This window comes from Solea solea, chromosome 5 (assembly GCF_958295425.1).
Source record: "Solea solea chromosome 5, fSolSol10.1, whole genome shotgun sequence".
NCBI lineage: Eukaryota > Metazoa > Chordata > Actinopteri > Pleuronectiformes > Soleidae > Solea > Solea solea.
The window spans coordinates 4,822,850-4,845,034 of NC_081138.1; the positions used below are offsets into that span (position 1 = coordinate 4,822,850).

Genomic DNA, 22,185 nt, shown 5'->3' on the forward strand with positions numbered 1-22,185 from the left:
GTGGGCATTTAGTTAGCACTCCCACACTCCAAACATTTAGGATTAGGTAAATTGGACACTCTAAATTGACTGTAGGTTAATGTCAGTGTTGTAATGTAACAAAGAACAAGTACTTCTACTACTTTTACTCCGATACATTTCCCTTAACCTTCTTCATTACTCGTTACTACAAAATAAAAGTTGAGTCGGTGGCGTAATGCCTGTTTGTTGTTGCTAGTTGTTTTTAGCAGCACCGGCTGTTAGCCGCTCAACTGTTAGCCGCAGATTTCGGCTCCAAGTGGACTTAAAACACACATGCGGCTCATTGTTTACTGCATCTGACAGTACCCGGCTCTGGTCTCCGGGTTTCTGGTCTCCTGTCTCCGGGTTTCTGTTGTACTCGGCTGTCAGCTGAGCGGCCAACCGGTAAGCTAGCGAGCCGCTAGACTCCAAAAGTTGTCAGTTTAATGTTCTTTGAAGTTGTTCGCCTTCAAATTGACTTTGTTTGAATACTATTACTTTTACTTCTAAGTACATTTTATATCAGAAAATGACTTTTGATACTTAAGTACAGTCAATGTCAGGTAATTTTACTTAAGTAATATTCTAAAAGGTGACTCTAACTTCTACCAAAGTAATTTTCTGGTAAGATACTTGTACTTTGGCTCAAGTATCGCTTTATACTGGACTGCACAGCTCGTCCCATGACCCTCATGTGGAGGATAAAGTGGTAGAAGATGAATGGATGGATGGATGGACGGACATTTAAAATAGAAAACTGTTCCCAGGCATGGCTATGCCAAACAATTCCACAGAAGGGCAGTGTTGTATCAACTTTTAACAGTTCATACCACAGGTACTTAAATAAATGCACGTGTGAATGATGGTAAACTCAGGCCAGATTCCCTGAACTGTTGTTGCGATGCTGCTGTGGATGGAAAGACACAGCAGCACGTTTTTTTATGTTTCCATTTTATTGTTTTGCTAGATTATTTATCAGCACACACAGGGGCATTAAGTAATCTTTGGAGGTTAGTAATAAATCTAAATAATAAACTTTGGCCTTATGGCTGATTTCTTATCAGCATTCTGTTGCGTGACTTGCTTTTTATTTAGCGCTTGGTAATCCACTGCTGCGTGATAAGCAGATTGGAGCTATTGTTTCCTGGTTTGTTTTTGTTTTTTGAGTTGTTTTTAATATCAAAGTTCATACACTAGCACGTTTTCTCTTCTTTTTTTTGTAACATAGACATGGGGTTTGTGGTAACAGAACCATCTGTGAAATCATCAAATGGAATAAAAAGGAGCATATTCTGTCCAAGACAGGTTTGAAGATTACACTTACATGTTAACAAAAACATTTATTCAAGTGCAGTTTTGAGGCTAATGATTTAGTTTGATCTAAATTGTTGCCTCAGAATGAACAATTTAATAACTGTATAAACACTACAGGAGAAAGTGAACTTTCCGTAAATCTCTGCAAGGGGGAACTCCAATTCTTACTCCCCCAATCTTACAGGTTTAGAAATAGATTTTAAATAATCCTGAATTCTGTAACTGAATCACCAACAAAATCCAACTTCCTTGGTTCCTCACCTATATTTTCCAGAAATCACCTCCTCGATGAAGGTTATTATTAGACATAGGTCATTTATCTAATGGTGCATTTTACTTAAATCTTATTTAAGGGTTAGTTAAGGCTTACTTATGTTTTCACTCACCTCACACATCACAACTCAAGTGGTAATTAAGCGTTTTCCTAGGTCGAACACAATCTGTCTGTGACGCTCGCCGTTCTGTAAATGAAAACTCGGATACACCCTCAGTTATGACCCTGCCGTCCAAAGGCCAAGGCAGCACACAGGGTTATTGAAACTGTAAAACCGAGTACAGTGTCCCAACGTCTCAGAGTTCGTTTGTACATGTGGATGGAGCTGAAGCAGCCCAAGATGCTTGCACATATTCTTTTAACGTTGCTGGCCGTGTCCCACGCCGTCTCCGCTCAGGAGGACGTGGAGACAAAAGCCAGGGAGTTTCTGCAGAGGTTCGACGCAGAGGCCGGCGAGCGGATGTATCAGTACTCGCTGGCATCGTGGGCCTACAACACCAACATCACGACTGAGACCTCAAACAAACTGGTAAGCGAAAGGGAAACACTGACATTGACACTGACATTTATGTTATTTGGTTAAATGGAGTAGAAATCTATGTCATTTCGGTCACTGACTCTCTCTTTTATTGTATGCAGAGTGAAGAGGGCGAAGTTTGGGGCAAATTTTACACCCAGATGTCAGAGGAGTCTCAGCAGTTCCCCATCGATCAAATCAAAAATCCAGAAATCAAATTACAGCTCATCTCCCTTCAGGACAAAGGCTCTGGTGCTTTATCCAAAGATAAGGCTGAACATGTAAGTATGCTGTTTTAGGTTAAAAGTCACTCTGTTACGCTTGTGTTAGAAGAGCGTAGTGTTGATTTTCAACTCGTACTCTTTCGTTGTTGAATCTTCTTGCAGCTGAGTAAAGCCATGAGCGAGATGAGCACAATCTACAGCACAGCAACAGTTTGTCTGAGGGACGACCCGCATGACTGCCACACTTTGGAGCCAGGTACACGTTCATGTGCGACCTGCTACTGTCAGCCAGACTTAGATTAAGCAGTTTATAATTAACAGAGGCAAAGTCTCTTTAAAAAAAGGGCCTTTTTTTTAATGGAATATAGACTTTTTTTTTTAAATAACGGTTGAACAAAGATACACTGTATATTCTACATATTATCATTATATGTCATTAGAGCTGAAACAATTACTCGATTCATCGATTTGAAGCTTTTTTTCATGATTAAAACATTGTTTAAGCATCTTAAATGTGAATATTTTCTGGTTTCTTTGCTCCATAAAACAAATAAATCATTAAAAAGTGAATGTCAGAACAAGACCTTTGAAGACCTCTTCAAAAAAGCACTTTGAAGATTACATGTTTACTCAAGTGCAGTCTGGAGGCCAATGATTTTGTAGCTCAACCAGCTACAAAGGTTCAATGTTGCCTCGAGTGCAAATGTATCCGAAATCTCACAGGGTTAAAAATGGAAACTATGGAATAAGATTACGTAACTAGATTACCACAACAGTATGTCTACCTTGGTTCATAACCTACATTCCCAGAAAATGTCATCAAAATCCGTCCTTTGCTTTTTAAGTTATGCTGCAAAAAAACAGACATCACCTTCCTCTTGAAGGTAAAGATACTGTAGGCCGTTTTACTGGTATTTCACACAACATATTTATCTAATGGCGCATCTTGTAATGACCCTGAAACTGAGCAGATGATTGGTATGAATAAGATCACACTGAAAAACATCTGCCTTTGTCCATTTGCAGGCCTGGAGGACGTGATGTTCAACAGCAAAAACTATAACGACCGTCTGCACGTGTGGGAGGGCTGGAGGAAAGAGGTGGGGAAGAAGATGAGGCCTCTGTACGAGGACTACGTGGACCTGAAGAACGAAGCCGCAAAGCTCAACGGTAACACACCTGCAGTCATTGGATTTATTTTAAACATGTGATTGACTTTTTGAGATCTTATACAGTCGGGGTCATGTCTGCTGTCCTAATCGCTGACTTCCTCCTCTCCCCAAAAAGAAGCTCCAGAGGAAAACAAAACCCTTCATTGGGGTCATTGAGATGACTGCGACCAACCAATAATCTGTTATAATCTGAGGAGAGCAAATGTAGACCACACCCTGAAAATTTCATGTCAATGAAACCATGTTTGTTACAGAAGGTGTACTTCCTGTTGCCAGTAGGTGGCACAATGACTTATCGTTGTGGAATAATTGGCCCTAAAAAGTGGAGAAAATAGAAGAAATAGTAGAAAGAGTAGAAAGAGTAGAAATAGAAAAAAAAGAGTGGCTAGTAGGAACACAAAATGTGACAATTATATAATAATTCCTGCACCTGAAACTTGGTCAGATTGCAATTACCACAGGTCCTCATGTGCACACCCAGTTTTTCTTACATGAAAAAACACTCAAAAGTTGGAGGGTGAAAAACTGAATTTCCGCCCCGCCAGTAGGTGGAGTATTACAGCATATTTAACCGTTGGAAAGATGAATGTCTATTAAAACTGGGTCATCTATGTAGTAGAATTATTTGAAATAATATTTGAAGCAAGTGCCTTCTTGGCCGAGAATGTAATTTTGGCTCATGTAGATGAACGACAACAACTCCCAGCATGCACTGCGCTCGCTGCCCCGTGATTTTTTTACAACTCAGCAGAAAACTGAGGGAGGCCACAATTCTTAAAAAATACTACTGCTATTCTAGGAATACAAAGCCACATGCAAATCGGTGAAGTATTCTTTTAAGCCTCACTCGGAATGCGTCCCGACTTGTACCGCCCCCCGATGGAGATGTCAGGTACTACAAGACCCTGATGCACAAGTAAACCAGGGTCCACAGTATGCAGCACATTATAGGCAGACATATAACAGGGCCTTCAGTGAAAGAAAATGAATAATCAGAGCGGGTACAATAGGGCCACAATAATAAAATGAAGTGATACAAATAATTATCTTGATGTGTTGTTCTCTGACTGGACTGTTCAGGTTTCAAAGACTACGGAGAGTACTGGAGATCCAACTATGAGACCATGGAAGAGGACAGTAAATACAAGTACACCCCAGACCAGCTCATGGAAGACTCTCTGTCAATCTACCTCCAGGTATGACTGTCTGGATTTAGGGGGGGGGGGGGCAGGTTCAGCAGTGCATGGAAAATTTTAAGATGGTTTTATGGCTTTTTTAAGAGAGTCCTGGCGGCAGCACAAAAAAGTTACATAAAGACAATAAAAACAGTGACATCTTAAGAACTATAACCTGTAGTTTGCACAGTTTTTCCTTGGGCTACAGTAGCTAAGACATTTGTTTTTAGGTTTTACCACTTACTAACATGTGTCAAACTTTTACAACACAACCTACATTACTCCAAACTAATAAATTATATAAAGAAGATATACAAGGTGCTTTTTTTTTTCATACCTACCATAAGTAACTGAGGTTTAGAAGAACAAACGTATGTTTTTACTGTGAGTTGTAAAGGACTTTCAGTAAATATAAAAAAAATGTGTATAAATATGTAAAAATATAATTTTTGTTTTTTTACAGATCCTGCCGTTATATAAGGAGCTACATGCTTATGTGAGGGCCAAGCTTATGGAGGTCTACCCGGGACACATTGATCCAAAAGGACCTCTGCCGGCCCACCTGCTGGGTATGTTAAGAATAACGATCATGTTATTGTTATTATTACAGATATCTGAGTGGAAATATTTAAACCTGCCGATGTTAGTGGGGAGTTTAGGACCGGAGGTGACTTTCACTGCCATGAAATATCAAGTTTCAGAAAGTAACATATACAGGAACAGAGAAGTACTTCCTCTCAGAGAAACTTTCTGGGAACACAAATTAATAAAAAGTCTAAAAGAGGAAGATTAAAAAGAAAAAAAAGCAGAACACAACCAGAATCAGGGAAACCATAACCACTTAATGCCTAACCCTAGCAATTTAATTTAATTAAATTTAATTTACTTTAAAGAGCAGCCACATAACAGCAAGTCTTGTCAATCTATTATGTGTGTGTGCACTTAAAAACAGATGGGTAAAAGTAACAGCCATACAATATCGCACAATAAAAACAACAACACATGAAAATAAAAATCAAATAATGTACAATAGAGCATAGGCATCATTTCACATCACAATGACCTTTTAAATGTTTGACTTAAGGTAAAGAAAAGCAGACCGAAAGCTTATAAATTGAGATTTAGATATATTTTATGTGAATTTATTGTGTTTTCATGATTTCATATGGACATATTTGATTGTTTAAAAGTAACAGTACACAGGAGAACAATTTACTTTCTCCAAAATACCCTTTGAAACGACACACATCTGACTCGGAGTCAAGCGACCACCTAAGAGTCTCGTTAAAATGAAGGATGATATTTGTGTCGTTTGTTCAGGTGACATGTGGGGAAGATTCTGGACCAACCTGTACCCTCTGTGCATCCCCTACCCGGACAAAACGGACATCGATGTCAGCAAAACCATGCTTGAGAAGGTGCAGTGATTGTGCTATAGCAAATCCTCTGAAATCATCTACAATATCTCCGCCTACATTTTTTTAAATTTTGTTTTTTAGGGTTGGACCGAGCGTCGTCTTTTCGATGAAGCAGAGATTTTCTTCACGTCTGTGGGCCTGTATGAGATGTTCGAAAACTTCTGGAATAATTCCATGCTGGTTAAGCCCAACGATGGACGCAAGGTGGTCTGTCACCCCACGGCCTGGGACATGGGAAACAGGAAGGACTTCAGGTAGCGCACTGACTTTGACAATCACTTGGAAATTCAGAGGCAACAACAACATTGAGCAAGTAAAGCAAGACAGCCTTGAACAGATTTGAGTATGGTTCCAGGAATTAACTCTACCAGGATTAAACATTAGCTTGTTTACAGACAAACAAAAGCAGACAAATATCATTCATTATAACCACAGAGCCATTGCTATAGGCAAGGCAAGGCAAGGCAAGGCAACTCAATGTGCTTTACATGAAACAAACATTTAACAGTAAGAATTGGAGAAACAAAAACAATTTAGTAATAAAAATAAAAACTATTGAATAAAAACAATTTAGAAATAAAAACAAGTTATAGTTGAAATCCCAATCGATAGGAGAACATGTTATTGCACAGGCTGCGCTAGTTTCAAAGTTAGCTCCACGGAAAAGCCGTTGTGGTCATTCCATTCCATGAGATTAGCAGATTATTTCCGAGGGAGTTTGTGTCTTGTGTTCATGTTCATTAGACAGACAATAATATTATGTGTCATCTTCAGAATTGGAGGTGCACGTACGTGCCTGACTTGATGTTGCCTCTGTTCTATTTGGCCAAGTATCATCAAGAAAATTTCCTTCAACTAAACTACGGAGAAAAGTTACGCACTGCAGCTTTAATGATCATACTAAAAGAGAATGTTTTCATTGACAAATTAGCTCCATGTTTATCCATATCATCATCAGTATCCATGCTTTCTTGCAGTCGTACATAGATTCCTTTAAGCAGAGTAAATCCACATGTAACATGTACCCATATTGACAGGTAAGGGTTTAAAAAAGGCTTGGTACTCTCTCAGTAGTTCTAGAATTCAGGGATGCCCACCTATTTTATCTGTCCCTCCTCTACAGAACAATAATAATAATGTTTTCTCATAGTGACCTGACAGAGTTCTTCCCTTTGGGATGTTTAACTAAAATGAAAAAAAATGACGTGATTTATTTGGATGTATGTTTTATGCTGCACTTACAAAAGTCATTTGATTGGAAATCAGTACATCATTATGAGCTTGCCGGAACAATTGAGTTGATCAGTAATGTTTTCCTTCTCGTAAAGATAACCAAAGTTTCAGTGGTGTCAAACATTAATCCATAAACCCAGCACACTTTAAGAGGTTTCAGCGTCTACTGTGATGTTTGTCCAATCCAAAGAGTTCAAATGTCGGGTTTCACGGCTCTGTCAGACCTCAGTTCATGCTAAAATGACTGTATGAAGCAATTTTTTTACCTCTCTGCTTTGTCAAGGATTTCATTAGTTTGATCAGCTTGTGCTTTGCTGTTTGTGATTCACCGGGAACAGTGTGACGCGTGTTTTACTGCTGCAGCACATCTGATACGATATCGTGTCACGTTTGTGTCAGGCGACACAAGTGCTGACACTGACGCTCTCTCGTGTGATATCTGCAGGATCAAGATGTGCACGAAGGTCAACATGGAGGACTTTCTCACCGTGCACCACGAGATGGGCCACAACCAGTACCAGATGGCTTACAGAAACCTGTCCTACCTCCTGAGGGACGGAGCCAATGAGGGTTTCCACGAAGCCGTCGGGGAAATCATGTCCCTCTCTGCTGCAACTCCCAAACACCTGAAGAGCCTGGAACTTCTGCCTCCAGACTTCACGGATGATAATGGTACTACTGATGTACACTGACCACTGTCCTACCACAGAAACCTTGGTTCTCCAAAACATTAAAGGTCCACATTTGATGGGTTTACTGGCCCAAAGTGGATATACTACCCCTAAGTGTGTTTGTAAAAGTGTATAATCACTTTATTGTGTTTTCATAGCCTTAGAATTAGCCTTTATATGTTCTTAGGAAAGGCTTTTGCTTTTACGATTGGCCACAAACCTGGACCGATGTGTGTTTTGTGCTTCCAAGCAGAAGCTTGGTACACAAACAAGGACGAACGCATAAACCTGATAAACAGATTACTCGGATGCAGAGAAGACAAAAAAAGTCCAGTTCATAATTCAAAACACTTGGGCAGGTGGGCAGGCAAGGTCAAGAACAGGAAGGCAGTCAAAAACCAGGCAAAGGCAGGGCAAACATCTCAAAAGTACAAAGTGAGACAAAGATTAACAGGCAATCACTGGGAAGAACACGACAGAGAAAGCAGCGCCCAATAGAGCAACAAGGTTGCACAGGTTGACCAGGTGAAAGGAACAGGAAGTAGGCGTGGCTAGGTAAATGGAGGGGAAAAACTAAACAAAGACCAGAAACAGGAAGTGGAAGAAAAAGGATTTTAACGTACTTTCACTACTCTCTCCTGTGCAAAGGCCACCGTAGTTTCCCGCTGCTGTAGGTTGCACTCTACAGTCTCACCAGTAGATGTCAGTAATTCTTACAATATATATATATATATATATATATATATATATATATATATATATATATATATATATATATATATATATATATATATATATAAAGACATTTACTCAGCATCTAGATTTGACCTTCGGCAAGTGTACTTATTGTACTGTTATACCTTCGTGAAACCACATAATGAGCCATAACATGGCCTTCCTTCACTGAAATATCCCAGGAGGAATATTCCCCTGTAAAATAAAGTATAGCATATTTCTAAAATGTCCACAAACAGACAACTCTCACTCTGAGTGTGATCGGTTCCCTTTGGCCTCTTTGTCTTTTAGAAACGGAGATCAACTTCCTGCTGAAGCAGGCGCTCACCATTGTGGCCACGCTGCCCTTCACTTACATGCTGGAGGACTGGAGGTGGCGGGTGTTTGCAGGACACATCCCCAAGGATGAATGGATGAAGCAGTGGTGGGAGATGAAGTGAGTAACGTGTCTGTAAATGTACGATATGCAGCAATTTTGGAGGTAAAAGTATCACCGTAATCAAATATGGTCGTCTGTCGTGGTACTGTGGACGTAATGAGGTTTTCAAGGCCCAAATGATGGACTATATATACTGTATACTACCATGCCACACAAGTGGGTTGTGGAAGGTCATTAACTATAAATAAATACATGTATTTTTAATTTTTAGCTTTGTAATTAACGTCTAAATTGCTCAAAGGAAAGGAACGAAGGAAAGGATCTTTATTGTCATTATACGACCAATAAACGTGAAATGATCCGTGTGTTGATAAGAGTCATGGTTTAAGGTTTGGGTGTGGGCCACAGAGGATTTTCAGATTTCAAAATAAAGGTATCCCACCATCTTCTGACTGAATGTTGCCTTGTTTTGTCAAAGTCACACGAGCATCTACGCTAGTTTGTGTCCAATTAAGTAAACGGAAGCAAAAGTTATTCAACGACCAACCATTATTTGGTGTGTGTTAGTCTTAAGTCGGGTTTTATTCAGACTCAGTGAATGCTGACTCTCTGTTACCATCACAGGAGGGAGATGGTGGGGGTGATGGAGCCGGTGCCTAGAGATGAGACTTACTGTGATCCTCCTGCTCTGTTCCATGTATCGGGAGATTATTCTTTCATCAGGTAACACACCACCCTCTCAGAAAAGCAGGAAATCCACATATAACCCACGATGAAATATTGTATATGTGTATTTGTATGCTCCACAGATACTTCACGAGAACCATCTACCAGTTTCAGTTCCAAAAAGCGCTCTGTGACGCAGCGGATCACAAGGAGGAATTATTTAAATGTGACATAACGGGTAACAAAGTGGCAGGAACCAAACTGAGGTATGAACAACTTCCTGTGCCTCTTTGATGTCTGTTTCGTTGTTGTTGTCGTCCATGTTCCCACATGAAATCAGCAGTCGTAAAATGTCTTGTGTTGACAGAAAGTAGAAAATATTAACATTTAAGAAGCTGGAAAATGTCACAAAGTAGAAAATAGTCACATTTAAGAAGCTAAAAAATGACAGAAAATATTCACATTTAAGAAACTGGAAAATGTCACAAAGTAGAAAATATTCACATTTAAGAAGCTGAAAAATGTCACAAAGTAGAAAATGTTCACATTTAGAAGCTGAAAAATGACAGAGTAGAAAATATTCACATTAAGAAGCTGGAAAATGTCACAAAGTAGAAAATATTCAAATTTAAGAAGCTGAAAAATGTCACAAAGTAGAAAATGTTCACATTTAAGAAGCTAAAAAATGTCAGAAAGTAGAAAATAATCACTTTTAAGAAGCTGACAAATGACAGAAAGTAGAAAATATTGACATTTAAGAAGCTGAAAAATGACAGAAACTAGAAAATATTCACATTTAAAAAGCTGAAAAATGAAAGAAAGTATAAAATATTGACATTTAAGGAGCTGAAAAATGTCTGTTTTGGTGTCAGCGCCATTATCATCGTTCATCTTTTCTGCTATAGGAATATGTTAGAGCTGGGAAGGTCCCAGTCCTGGACTAAGGCTTTGGAAACAATATCCGGTGATACCAGAATGGATGCCAAACCCTTGTTGAATTATTTTCAAAAACTGCACGACTGGCTGAAGGTAGACAACCGGAAACACAACAGGAATGTGGGTTGGGAGCCAGGAACTGCTCCAAGTGAGTGTAAATGATAATTACCTCAATAAATAATCCTTTAAATAAATTTCCTTACGGTCACACTATACAAGCACTAGTTTGAATCAGTCATGAAATCCCGAATAATGTCAATTCTTTTCAGGACGTGAAAAATAACAGTCGAGGTTTTCATGTCAAAATGTTTATATAAGAAAATCTGTTTTTAATATACATCGTTTGATTTGCTTTACAGGTTCAAATGCTATCAAAGTAAGAATCAGTTTGAAGGCTGCCATGGGCGATAATGCAGTAAGTATTAATAAGTATTTTGCAGCTTTTCATTTGAACTGCATATCACGGCATATATTAATGAACTGAAATGGTTTGTTTTTTTCAGTATTCCTGGAATAACAATGAGATGTACTTGTTCAAGAGCAACATTGCATACGCTCTGAGGCAGTACTACAGCGAAAAGAACGAGATTCTTCCCTTCACGTCAGTATTAACTGCGTCAAACTGGCAATACGAAAGAAAAAGAATGCCATGCTTTGTATTCACATCTGTTAAAGGGCTTTTCTCTTTTTCTAACCTGCAGATCAGAGAACATCGTCGTCGATGATGAGACGCCCAGAATCTCCTTCTACGTCACAGCCAAAAACCCATTAAGTCCCTTACAGGACATCCCAAAGAATGACTTGGAGGCTGCAATAAGGTGAAATGGCGGCTTCATTACGTTGGTGAAGAAACATGATTAGGATTTTCGATTATTACTCCACCATTTTGTAGTCTCAACCAAGTGCCATCTTGGTTTGTTCATTTGGAGAGAGAGGGGGTGGAGCTGGGGGGTGGAGGAGGGCTCAAAGACCAGCAGGTCGTCATGACATCCATTATCAATCACACCACAGTCACGCCCTAAAGATAATCTTCTACTTCACTCTGAATAGACGTCACGCTTGACTGAGACCATAAACTCCTCAGAAAAATTGATGTTTACAGACAGAAGCTGCAATGAAACGGGATCCTCTGATGTTGTTTATCTACACCCAGGGCCGGCCCAAGCTTTTATGGGGCCCTAAGCTGAATTTGATTTTGGGGGGCACCCTTCCCACCACCTCGGACTATTATTGATCCCAATGTCACACTTTAAATTGCATTATTTATTTGTTTCTCACATTTTGAGGGCAGTGAAATCACAAAAGTAGTTTGTAGTAGTAGTAGTAGTAGTAGTAGTAGTAGTAGTAGTAGTAGTAGTAGTAGTAGTAGTAGTAGTAGTAGTAGTAGTAGTAGTAGTAGTAGTTAATAAAACCAAATAACTTGAGATGAAGAATATTTAGATATCTGATGTCTAGATTTCTTTAGAAAAAATGTTGTGTTTTTTTTCTTTACACACTTCTGGGGGGCCCCTGGTGATCACGTGGCCCCAAGCAGCCGCTAACCCCTTGGGCCGGCTCTGTCTACGCCATCAGGTTTCACCTTGTTATTCGTCGTGGACTCAAAATGTGGCGAATGTGAAATCTTTACATTATCGAATCTTTTAGCCCTTTTAGCCCCTGGGGTGCCCCAAACAAAGTATGGGCACCCCTGTCATATGGGCTTCTACTGCGCCTTAGCGGACCAGGTCCTCTGAGGAATTCAACCCCTAGATGGGACACAGCATAGTGAACCATGCGATATACAGGATTTTTGGATTGTATTGAATTTTACATTTCTTTTTAATCTGTCTGATATCAGATCCAGCGATTTTGACCAACCGATACTGAGTATCATATCGGCTCATGCCATTTTGATATCGATCCCAGGTTAAGCCGAGGCAGAATCAACGACGCCTTCCAATTGGACGACTGGACACTGGAGTTCGTGGGTATCCCGGCAACACTGGCTCCTCCTGTGGAGCAGCCCGTGGAGGTGTGGCTTGTGGTGTTCGGCGTGGTCATGGGAGTCGTCGTGCTAATGGGCGTCTATCTGATCGTCTCCGGCATCCGACAGCGCAAGGGGTGAGTTTGGCATCGAGGCATCTTTTTTTTTTTTTTATGCGATCAATTATTGACGCATTGTTTTCCTTCATGTGTTTGCAGGAAAAAAAGGTCGGGCGTCGAGAATCCCTACGACACATCCATCGATGGGCAGACTAACAAAGCCTTTGAGGACAGTGAAGGGGAACAGACGGGATTCTGAGTCGACAGAGAGCAGAAGGAAGACGTCCTGTCGGCTCCGAATGCTCAGTACAGCTAAGAAAGAGAAAGTCATGAGTGTTGCTTTTATAAAGCCTTTCCCTCCGTCACCAATGCTGCACAACCTAACATCAAACAACAATAGAACTTTAACTAAATATAAGTAATTATATTACAGTTGACATACTTTGTGAATGAACTTTACTAATGTGATTTACTAATGCCATACTTTTATTATACTTGCGTAGTAATAAGCTTGAGGTACTGTATATTTATATATGCACAATTTACTTCTTACGGTTGTTTTACAATTCTTTTGAACAACTCTTAATAAATATAAGACAAGCAACAATACAGTGGAATATTTCAGCTGTGTCTGCATTATTATTATTATCTTTTTTTTAAAGAAAATCAGGCTACTAAAACTAAAACTGTGTATTAGTCCACTAAAGTCGCCTATATTTCGCTTTTATTGTTAAATTATGCCAAAAATGTATGTCTTTCTTTACCGATTAAATGTGATAACTCAGCAGAGAATGTTATTTGAGTTAGATTCAAGAAATCTATGTGCTGGACTTTCAGAGATCATGCGTTATCATTCTGTTGATACTTTCAAGTTTTGTTTTGTGATTTGCATAAACTCATAATCTTGTACAATTCATATATTATTTCTTTCTATTGTGTTGTGGACAGTCCTTTTTTACACCAACACAGGTTTTTGACATACATTGATAAGAATTTAACGATTTCCATTATCGATATTGCTTATCGATACGATTCCTTATCGATTCTCATTGGGTGAGGGAATAAGTACAAATGTGTTTGTTTGTGTAAACTCTCTTTACTATCTGATTTTCACATGAATTGGTCCAGATAACATTTTTTTAAATATTACATAAAAAAAAAAAACATGTAGTACATCAGAAATACACTCTGTACCAAAGTACAATAACTCCAAAGGCTTTTGCAAACATAAGCAGTGCACAATACACCATACAAAAAATAAAAAGTTTACTTTAAACGACACAAATGAAAATGAGACATATTGTAACTACTGAAATAGCCGTGATATTTCAGTGACAAAAGAGATTTTATTTCAGTGTTTTACACCCCGATTAAAAATGTATGTATGAATCCCTACAAGAGCAAATGCATTCATAATATTACTGACCATTTTACACTACCGTCTCTACAGCAGAAAGAGGATTTCTGATTGATACACTGATGAAAATATCATCTTATGCGCGTGTTATTTCATGCATTTCAAGTAAAAGGTTAGAAATCCTTCAGCTACGTTAATTGGTGACCCCCGAAAAATATCTCCTGCAACTGATCTGTGGGCCCTCGTCTCTGGGAATGACAGAAATATGATAATGTAAACAGCAAAAAGTCAGGTTTAAGAAGTTGGACACAGCAGATGTGGCTTTTCTGTAGCATTCTTTTCTCAAAATAAGACATTTTAGGGAAATTAAGTGGATTTTCGTTCCTTTCTTGTTCTATATACACTTTATAACAAGAGTCTATGAAAGATTTCTGTGCCCCAGACAGGAAGTTCATCACCTCTAAGCAACTTTAGATCATGTAGAACATTTTAAATCTGCATTTTCATTGCAGATTATTAGAAGGGCACTGGGGTTCTATTAATCAGAATGTGTTTTTGGTGTAGATCAGATTAAAGTAGAAATATATAGGATTTTTACCCTACTTTACCAGTTTCTGAGTGACTGTGATGGTTAAATGTCTTGTTGCTGTCTCCATTCCCTCTACTGTCTGTTAGCTGAAAACCAGCCTTGCCAGATCAGGGCCACTCACCCGGATTCCTGCAAATCAGGAGGTCTCACAAAGTCTCGGGTCTTTTGAGAAACGAATTGCTTCATGGTAAATTCTCCCTAGCCAGGCACGGGCTACGAGATCAAGGCATCGCTATAGATGTTTGAGACGTTCATCGCGGCAGAGCCACGGGAAAAGAAGCAGAGAAGACATGGAAGTAGATCAACACTTTACGAATTGAACAAAACAAAAATGAACCACACGATCAAAATACACAAATAAAATTTCATTTGAAAATACGCTTTTTGTTAGCAATGATCGGAATTCTGTTTGCTGCGACCTGATTTGTTCTTTTTGTTTGCAATTCTGGCCATGGGCGGGGCTTAGGAGAGTGAGGAAGAGGAAACACTGGACTGTTTTTTTTTTTTTTCAAATGGCGAGAACTAAAAAACACAGAATCATGCAAAATGAGTTCACCGGCTCTGGGAGGGTGAGTTTTTATGACGGTGAGCATAAAGTGGTAGATGTAAATGTAAATATGTACTCTGAACCTGTAGGAGGAGCTCTGTAGAAAAAAAGGTGAAAAAGCAACTGAAAACATCTCCGGGAGTTCATGTAAATTCATCGTAAGAAAACAAATATACATCTCAAAAGTAATTTTAAAATCAATGCAAGTCTTTGATACTTTGCCATAGCGCCCCCTATTGACAAACCGCCACTGGTTTAACATCACGTCACAATTCCCAAATACAATTCCTGAGTGAATTTCACTGTGGTTGAATGACAAAGAGGAACGTGTTCTCGGCTGTCGGTCCGTCCACTGTTTCGATCGTTACCCGATCGCTAGCGGTTTCCGTGTTGACGATCTTAATGAACCACCCGCTGTGCAGCGCCGACTCAAACGTCCTCTGGTGCAATCTGTCCGACTTCATGTAGAAGACATAAGCGAGTTTGGTCTTGTCGCTCATGGAAATATGCTGCAGCATCTGCTTTGAGCACGTCTACAACAACAAAGAGTGGATTACTTTCAAGTGTCAATTTTTTTTTTTATATAATGGACATCAATTTAACATCACTTGACTTTGACTTTCCTGAAACCACCACACAATGTCTATAGGACATTGGCGGTATTGGAGATGGGCCAGCCTCATGCTGTGTTTCGCACCGCGGGATCATTTTTGTACATTTTATGACGCGACGGACGCTATTCGCTGTATTTTAAACAGAAGTAACAGGCATTTCTGTTCACCATCAACCAAAGCAGTGTTGCACTCTCTGTTGTGCAAACGTCTGCAGAGAAGAAACCGTCGTCTTGTGTGGTTTCACAACACCGTTGGTGGGTCGGGAAACCACACAGGACGACGGCCAATCACAACCGTCGCGTCTGTGCATTGACTTTGTAAGTAAAGTTGTATATATAAACTTATATATATATATATATTTACATATACATATATATATATATATGTATATATAGATATATATGTATATCTATATATAGATGTATATCTATATATAGATATATCTACCCACCTGAGCAAGAAGTACTCAAGATGTTTAAAATGGGACTGAATTTGCGAAATTTGGAAATACGTCACAGTTCAAAGTCTACTTTTTTTATGAACTTTATATCAATACTAAAAATGCAATGACTCAAACGCATCATAGGTTTGACAACACATATTTGCATGTTACCTCCACCTGAAGAGACACCCTCTGTTCGTCCTTGTTGCACCTGAGGAAGCTGTCAGAGTCAGTGAAGTTTAGGACCACTGGCATTCCACTGCCCACCACCGCAGACGACTTGTAATGGTAGATTGTGATCTTCTCTGGAAAGGACACAAACAAAAGGAACGCAAAAGGAAACCAAATGGCGTCATACAATTCCACCTCTTGCAGGTGATTTTACTTTGAATGACAAACCTGGAGATGATGAAGGGTAGAGATATTGCCCGTCATGATGTCGGAGGTACTGGTAGGTGGCCACGTTTTCGATTGCAGCGTTTAACATGCTGGCGCATCTTAAACTGCCGCCTCCTCTTGCAACTGAAAGTTAAACATGGTAAATGTAAATGCTCTGTATTTATAGAGTGCTTTTCTCACACAACAGTTTTACCATTTAGCCATTCTGGGGCCCTAAATTGAATTTCATTTTATAGGTGGAAAAGGGGCTTATTGTTGATGCAAATGTAACAGCATAGATTGCAATAATTATAGTTGTGTTATTTACACTAAACCAGTGTCTTGTTTTTAAGCTTAGAGGGCAGTAAAATCACAAGTGGCCTATTGTTAATTTGCACGTTTGTATTCAAAGTGAAGCGCTCAGTGTGCTGATACTGAATTTACAAGTAAACCAGTTTTTAAACAGAAAACAACAATTGTCATTTTTCAAATCAATCAAAACTCAATAAATAAAATAAAATAGTATTAAAATAATATATGTATATATATATATATATATATATATATATACATATATTATAATAAAAATAAAAAAATAATAAAAAATACTCAACACTATTTAGATATGTATATGTATATATATGGAAAAAATTATTTCTTTAATATGTTAAAATGTGGGTTTTTTTCTCTGCACACTATTGGGGGCCCCAGGCAGCAGTTTAATTAGCTTTGGCCGGCTCTGCCCCCATTCATTCACAGCCACTAGGAGCAACATGAGGTTGCCCAGGAATACATCACAACCTGGACCTGAGAAGTTGTGTTTTTGGCTGCAGCATAACTCAAAAAGTAAAGGGCAGATACGGAATATGTTCCCTGGGGATGTGGATTATGGCCCAAGGAAGAAATCTGTTTGATTTGACTGTGGATGAATTAGACACAGTCGGAAACTGAACCGGCCTTGAGGGAGGTTTGTGTCTCTCAACCCTCAACAGTGAATTGCCTCATGTCACTGTATTGATAAGGATGTAAATACCAGGAAAAGGGTTGAATTGTTAGAGGAGCAGAGGAGAGGAGTAAAACCTACTCACCAAGTGTCACTTTGCTGGATTCTGATATCATGACAACATCATGAAAGGTGCATCCTCTGCCCTGACATCCCTCACACACACCCCCGTCACTACAGCCTCTCCCCGTCACCGTTGAGATTCTGGTTTCCGTCATGGCAACGATGAACATATCCTGCTTCTCCCCATTCTCAGTTTCAGTTGGACAAACCTCCTCCTTCTCCTGCTCCTTCTCCTCCTCTACAGCCCCATCCTCCCTTCCCTTCCCTTCCTGCGCCTCATCCTCGCACTCCCTCTTCATCTCCATGGTGAAATGGAGAGAAGTGGAATCCTTGAAGAAGGGAAACAATATGTCTCCATTGCTGGGAGGCTGCTCCTTGATCTTCGTCTTGCTCGCCTTGCTCGCCTTGTGCACAGTCTGATGTGAACGGGCAGAAGAACACCGGCGTTGATTAGAAATGTCTTTTTGCGTCAACCACACGAGCACACGTGTACATGAAGACACATTATGGTCAGAAGGATCATGGGGGACTTGCGTTTGCAACCTTATAGAACAGGTTTATGTGTATATGTTTAAAATAACATGACGTTTTAATTAATGTCACAAGCTTTGGGAAATAATTCATTTAATTACTCTTGTCCTGATTTATACAGTGATTTGGGTCACTATGGTTTGCCATCTTTAAAAAGTGAGAGTCTGTATAGGAAGTTTGGGAAACAATGCTTTATGGTACAGGATAAAAGTTAATCAGGGTACTCGGAAAACTCTCTGGCCTTATGTTGTAGAGTTCATATTAATCATCGGAAAAAAGGTTATATTATATAATTGCTGTTATTGTTGCTTGTGGAGTTAGACAACCAAAATATATAAAGTAATATGATATTTTACTGTTATTCATAATGATTTTATTGTTCTTTGGTGGCAGGTCAGTTTGACTCCAACTAAAAGGCCATTAAAGCTAACACAAAAGCAAAAGTTTGTCCAATTGTTAAATTTGTTGTTGTTTTTTTACCATGTAGTTCAAGATTCCAGAGTTATATTCGTCATATGCACCGTTACACTCATATGACACACAATGAAATGTAATCCTGAGTCGAGAAGTCAGAATTCTGAGATTAAAGTCAGAATTCTGAGAATAAAGTCCCATTCTGAGATTAAAGAAAAAGTCAGAATTCTGAGATCCATGTCAGAATTCTGAGATTAAAGAAAAAGTCAGAATTCTGAGATCCATGTCAGAATTCTGAGATTAAAGAAAATCAGAATTCAGAGATTACAGTCACATTCTGAGATTAAAGAATTCTGAGATTAAAGAAAAATTCAGAATTCTGAGATTAATGTCAGAATTCTGAGATTAAAGAAAGTCAGAATTCAGAGATTACAGTCACATTCTGAGATTAAAGAATTCTGAGATTAAAGAAAAATTCAGAATTCTGAGATTAATGTCAGAATTCTGAGATTAAAGTCATATTCTGCGATTAAAGAATTTTCACTTTGAGATTAACGAAAAAAGTCTGAATTCTGAGATTAAAATCACATTCTGAGATTAAAGAAAGTCAGAATTCTGAGATTACAGTCACATTCTGAGATTAAAGAATTCTGAGATTAAAGAAAAAGTCAGAATTCTGAGATAAATGAAAGTCAGAATTCTGAGATTAAAGTCAGAATTCTGAGATTAAAGTCAGAATTCCGAGATTAAAGAAATGTCAGAATTCTGAGATCAAAATAAGAATTCTGAGATTAAAGTTGCACTCTGAGATTAAAGAAAATTTTGAATTCTGAGATTAAGACACATTCTGAGATGAAATAAAAAGTCTGATTTCTGATCTTTTTTCTCAGAATTCATTTATATTGTCCATAGCTATAGTTAAATTAATAGTCTCTTCACTATGTAATGAAAACTGTTGTCTCACTTATGAATAAACCTTATGACACATAGTGTAGGTTAGAAATAAAAAAAAGTAAAAAGTCTAAAAACCATAAAAACCAAGGAAGCCTTGATGAACTCACCAGCATTGGATTCCCCTCAGCTAACATTTGTGCCAAGTCTTTAGGTGGGAGACCTCGCAGGTCCATGCCGTTTATCTGAATCAGTTTGTCTCCTTTCCTGCCATAGTTTGATACGTTGGAACCGTTATGAACGACACAATATTGAAATGGTAACACTTCATTTTGATTATACCCTAGCTAACCAGTAGTAACTAGCTGCCAGTAGATTATAATCCAGCCCCTACACAAAAGGACCTGTTGACTATAACTAGTATTTTTAATTAGTTATTAACCATCATTTCACTAGTTCTCTGTAGACTGTGTCCACGTACTTCTGCTTCGTCCTGTCGGCTGAAAAGTTAACAGGTTCATGTCACAGGAATGATCAATTCTATGTTGATTATCTGTGGACAATATGTTTATTATCATGTAAACATCAAATCTTAGATTACTTGACATTTAGTTGTTAATTTGTTGACAGTCATCAGAATATTAGTAGGGAAACTACACTTGAATGTAATGAATTACATGATCCTGACACACACAATGGAAAACAGTAGAGAGTCAACAACGGACTATCACAATAAAGTGATACCATTTATATTTTACATTTCTGTAACTCGAGGAATCATTTCAAATCTAATTCATGTTATATAAACTCAATGTTTATATTGTTGTGTTTAGAGCTGCAACTAACGATTATTTTCATAATCGATTAATCTGTCGATTATTTTCTCGATTAATCGATGAATTGTTTGGTCCATAAAATATAAGAAAACCTTAAAAAATGTTGATTGGTGTTCGTCAAACCTGGAAATTATGATGTTCTCAAATGTCTTGTTTTGTCCACAAACCAAAATGATTGACTTTTAATGATTAATTTGTTATCCAGAGCAAAGAAATGAAGAAAATATTCATATTTAAGAAGCTTAAACAATCAGAAATCTTGTTTTAATCATGAAAAAAGCTTCAAACCGAAGAATCGATTATCAAAATAGTTGTCGATTAATTTAGTAATCGATTAATAATCGATTCATCGATTCATCGGTTCAGCTCTAGTTGTGTTATATATAAACCCAATTTGTAGGTATGTCTTACTACAAAGTGGTGTTATAGAATGACACAGGCTGAGCAATACAGAATATAAACATTTTTGCTTTGTCTTTATTTGTGTTCCCCTATTTTTTGGTTCTTAACCCTTTAAAACCTAAGCCTCAAAATGTCCGCCTGGACTATATATAAATACTTTGTTACTGTAGTTAAGTACAATATTCACGTATCCGTACTTTACTTTGTTTATATTAATATTTTTAGCAACTTTTACTTTTACTCCACTGCATTTCCTCTAACTATCTTTGTTAATGTGTTACTACCAAATAAAATCGGAAGAAAAAAAATAGAAAGAGTTGGTATTATGGTCTGTATTTATATAGAGCTTTTCTAGTGTTGATGAGCTGCTTTACTCAATTTTGCAGGATTTGAACCCACAACCTTCCTTCACCCTACCACAGAGCCACCGTGACTCAATCCTAACTCCTCACCTTTTTAAAACTTTGACTTCTAAAACATTTTATATCAGAAAAGTACAGTAAATATCATATACTTCAAGACTTTTACTATAGTTTAATATTATAAAAAAGTCACTTCAACTTCATGTCAGTCATGTTCTGGTGAGATACTGCTTATTTACAAAGTGTATCAACAGTTTAAAATGAAGACTTGGATTTTACAGTTTTACTTAGAAAAGTACAAGTACATGGACAAGCGATATTGGCACTGGCGATACGCTCGGTGTTAAAGGGTTAATTGACCAGACTTTTGATTGGAATCAAATCCTGGTCACTCGAGGGTCACTAACTGTTATTTCTTTTACATGTGGACTTAACTGTATGTCATTTCTGTTATGTTGTTTTTTGCTTATATCTTTTTGTCATTTATGAACAAAAGGAACTATTCTGGAGACCCTACATTTCTACATCACGACACACTGTGTCATTACATTCATCTGCGTTACGGGCAGCGAGAACATGTGGACTAAATCAAGTCAGTGTCTGATCAACAGTGACGGATACATACCTGACAAATATTTTTTCTCCACATGCTTTCGTGGGCTTCATCACCTTTTCCACTTCATAATGATGCTTCCCTTCATGGATCTTGTGGATGACAATCACCCCACCGTGAACCCTGGAGTCCTGACAAGTAAAAAAAAAAAAAAACAACAGGTAAACAAACTAACTATAAATGAGAAATATCATCCAATGCACAAAGTGATATAATTCCTGATGTGATAAATTGTATAACCCACTTCCAGATCCATGGTAAGTGCTCGCTGTCTTAAAACTGAAGACTAAAGCTGACACCAGGCACAGAGGCAGGTTTTTAAAGCCGTGTGGTTCGGTGGTTCTACTTAGTATGAATCAAAGGGGAAGTAAAGATGATGGGACACATGGTGCCACTTCGTCAGAAAG

At 38.3% G+C, this 22,185-nt stretch overlaps 2 protein-coding genes across 2 annotated transcripts; one reads left to right on the plus strand and one right to left on the minus strand.

Moving 5' to 3' along the window:
- Positions 1-1,847: 1,847 nt before the first annotated feature.
- ace2 (angiotensin I converting enzyme 2) lies at positions 1,848-13,652 on the plus strand. The gene is made up of 18 exons (XM_058630053.1): positions 1,848-2,117; positions 2,228-2,386; positions 2,492-2,585; positions 3,356-3,499; positions 4,582-4,697; positions 5,140-5,245; positions 5,997-6,094; positions 6,176-6,348; positions 7,773-7,999; positions 9,025-9,169; positions 9,737-9,835; positions 9,922-10,044; positions 10,684-10,862; positions 11,074-11,129; positions 11,218-11,315; positions 11,416-11,532; positions 12,620-12,814; positions 12,896-13,652. Exons 1-18 carry the CDS (start codon positions 1,902-1,904, stop codon positions 12,993-12,995), a joined length of 2,445 nt encoding a protein of 814 aa, XP_058486036.1. The 5' UTR covers positions 1,848-1,901; the 3' UTR covers positions 12,996-13,652.
- A 1,500-nt stretch (positions 13,653-15,152) lies between these two features.
- il1fma (interleukin-1 family member A) lies at positions 15,153-22,102 on the minus strand. The gene is made up of 7 exons (XM_058630054.1): positions 22,023-22,102; positions 21,791-21,909; positions 19,736-19,832; positions 17,752-18,145; positions 16,685-16,807; positions 16,457-16,590; positions 15,153-15,762 (listed from the first exon to the last, which is right to left on the minus strand). Exons 1-7 carry the CDS (start codon positions 22,032-22,034, stop codon positions 15,529-15,531), a joined length of 1,113 nt encoding a protein of 370 aa, XP_058486037.1. The 5' UTR covers positions 22,035-22,102; the 3' UTR covers positions 15,153-15,528.
- Between the last annotated feature and the right edge of the window lie 83 nt (positions 22,103-22,185).

Excerpts from the sequence above, each read along its gene's own strand:
- il1fma (XM_058630054.1), bottom strand. Across the intron at positions 16,591-16,684 it reads CTACCCTTCATCATCTCCAG|AGAAGATCACAATCTACCAT; the intron begins GTTTGTCATTCA and ends TGTCCTTTCCAG. Across the intron at positions 15,763-16,456 it reads GGGTGTCTCTTCAGGTGGAG|ACGTGCTCAAAGCAGATGCT; the intron begins GTAACATGCAAA and ends TTGTTGTTGTAG.
- ace2 (XM_058630053.1), top strand. The coding sequence starts at position 1,902 with ATGTGGATGGAGCTGAAGCAGCCCAAGATGCTTGCACATATTCTTTTA. Across the intron at positions 3,500-4,581 it reads CGAAGCCGCAAAGCTCAACG|GTTTCAAAGACTACGGAGAG; the intron begins GTAACACACCTG and ends TGGACTGTTCAG. Across the intron at positions 10,045-10,683 it reads GTGGCAGGAACCAAACTGAG|GAATATGTTAGAGCTGGGAA; the intron begins GTATGAACAACT and ends TTTCTGCTATAG.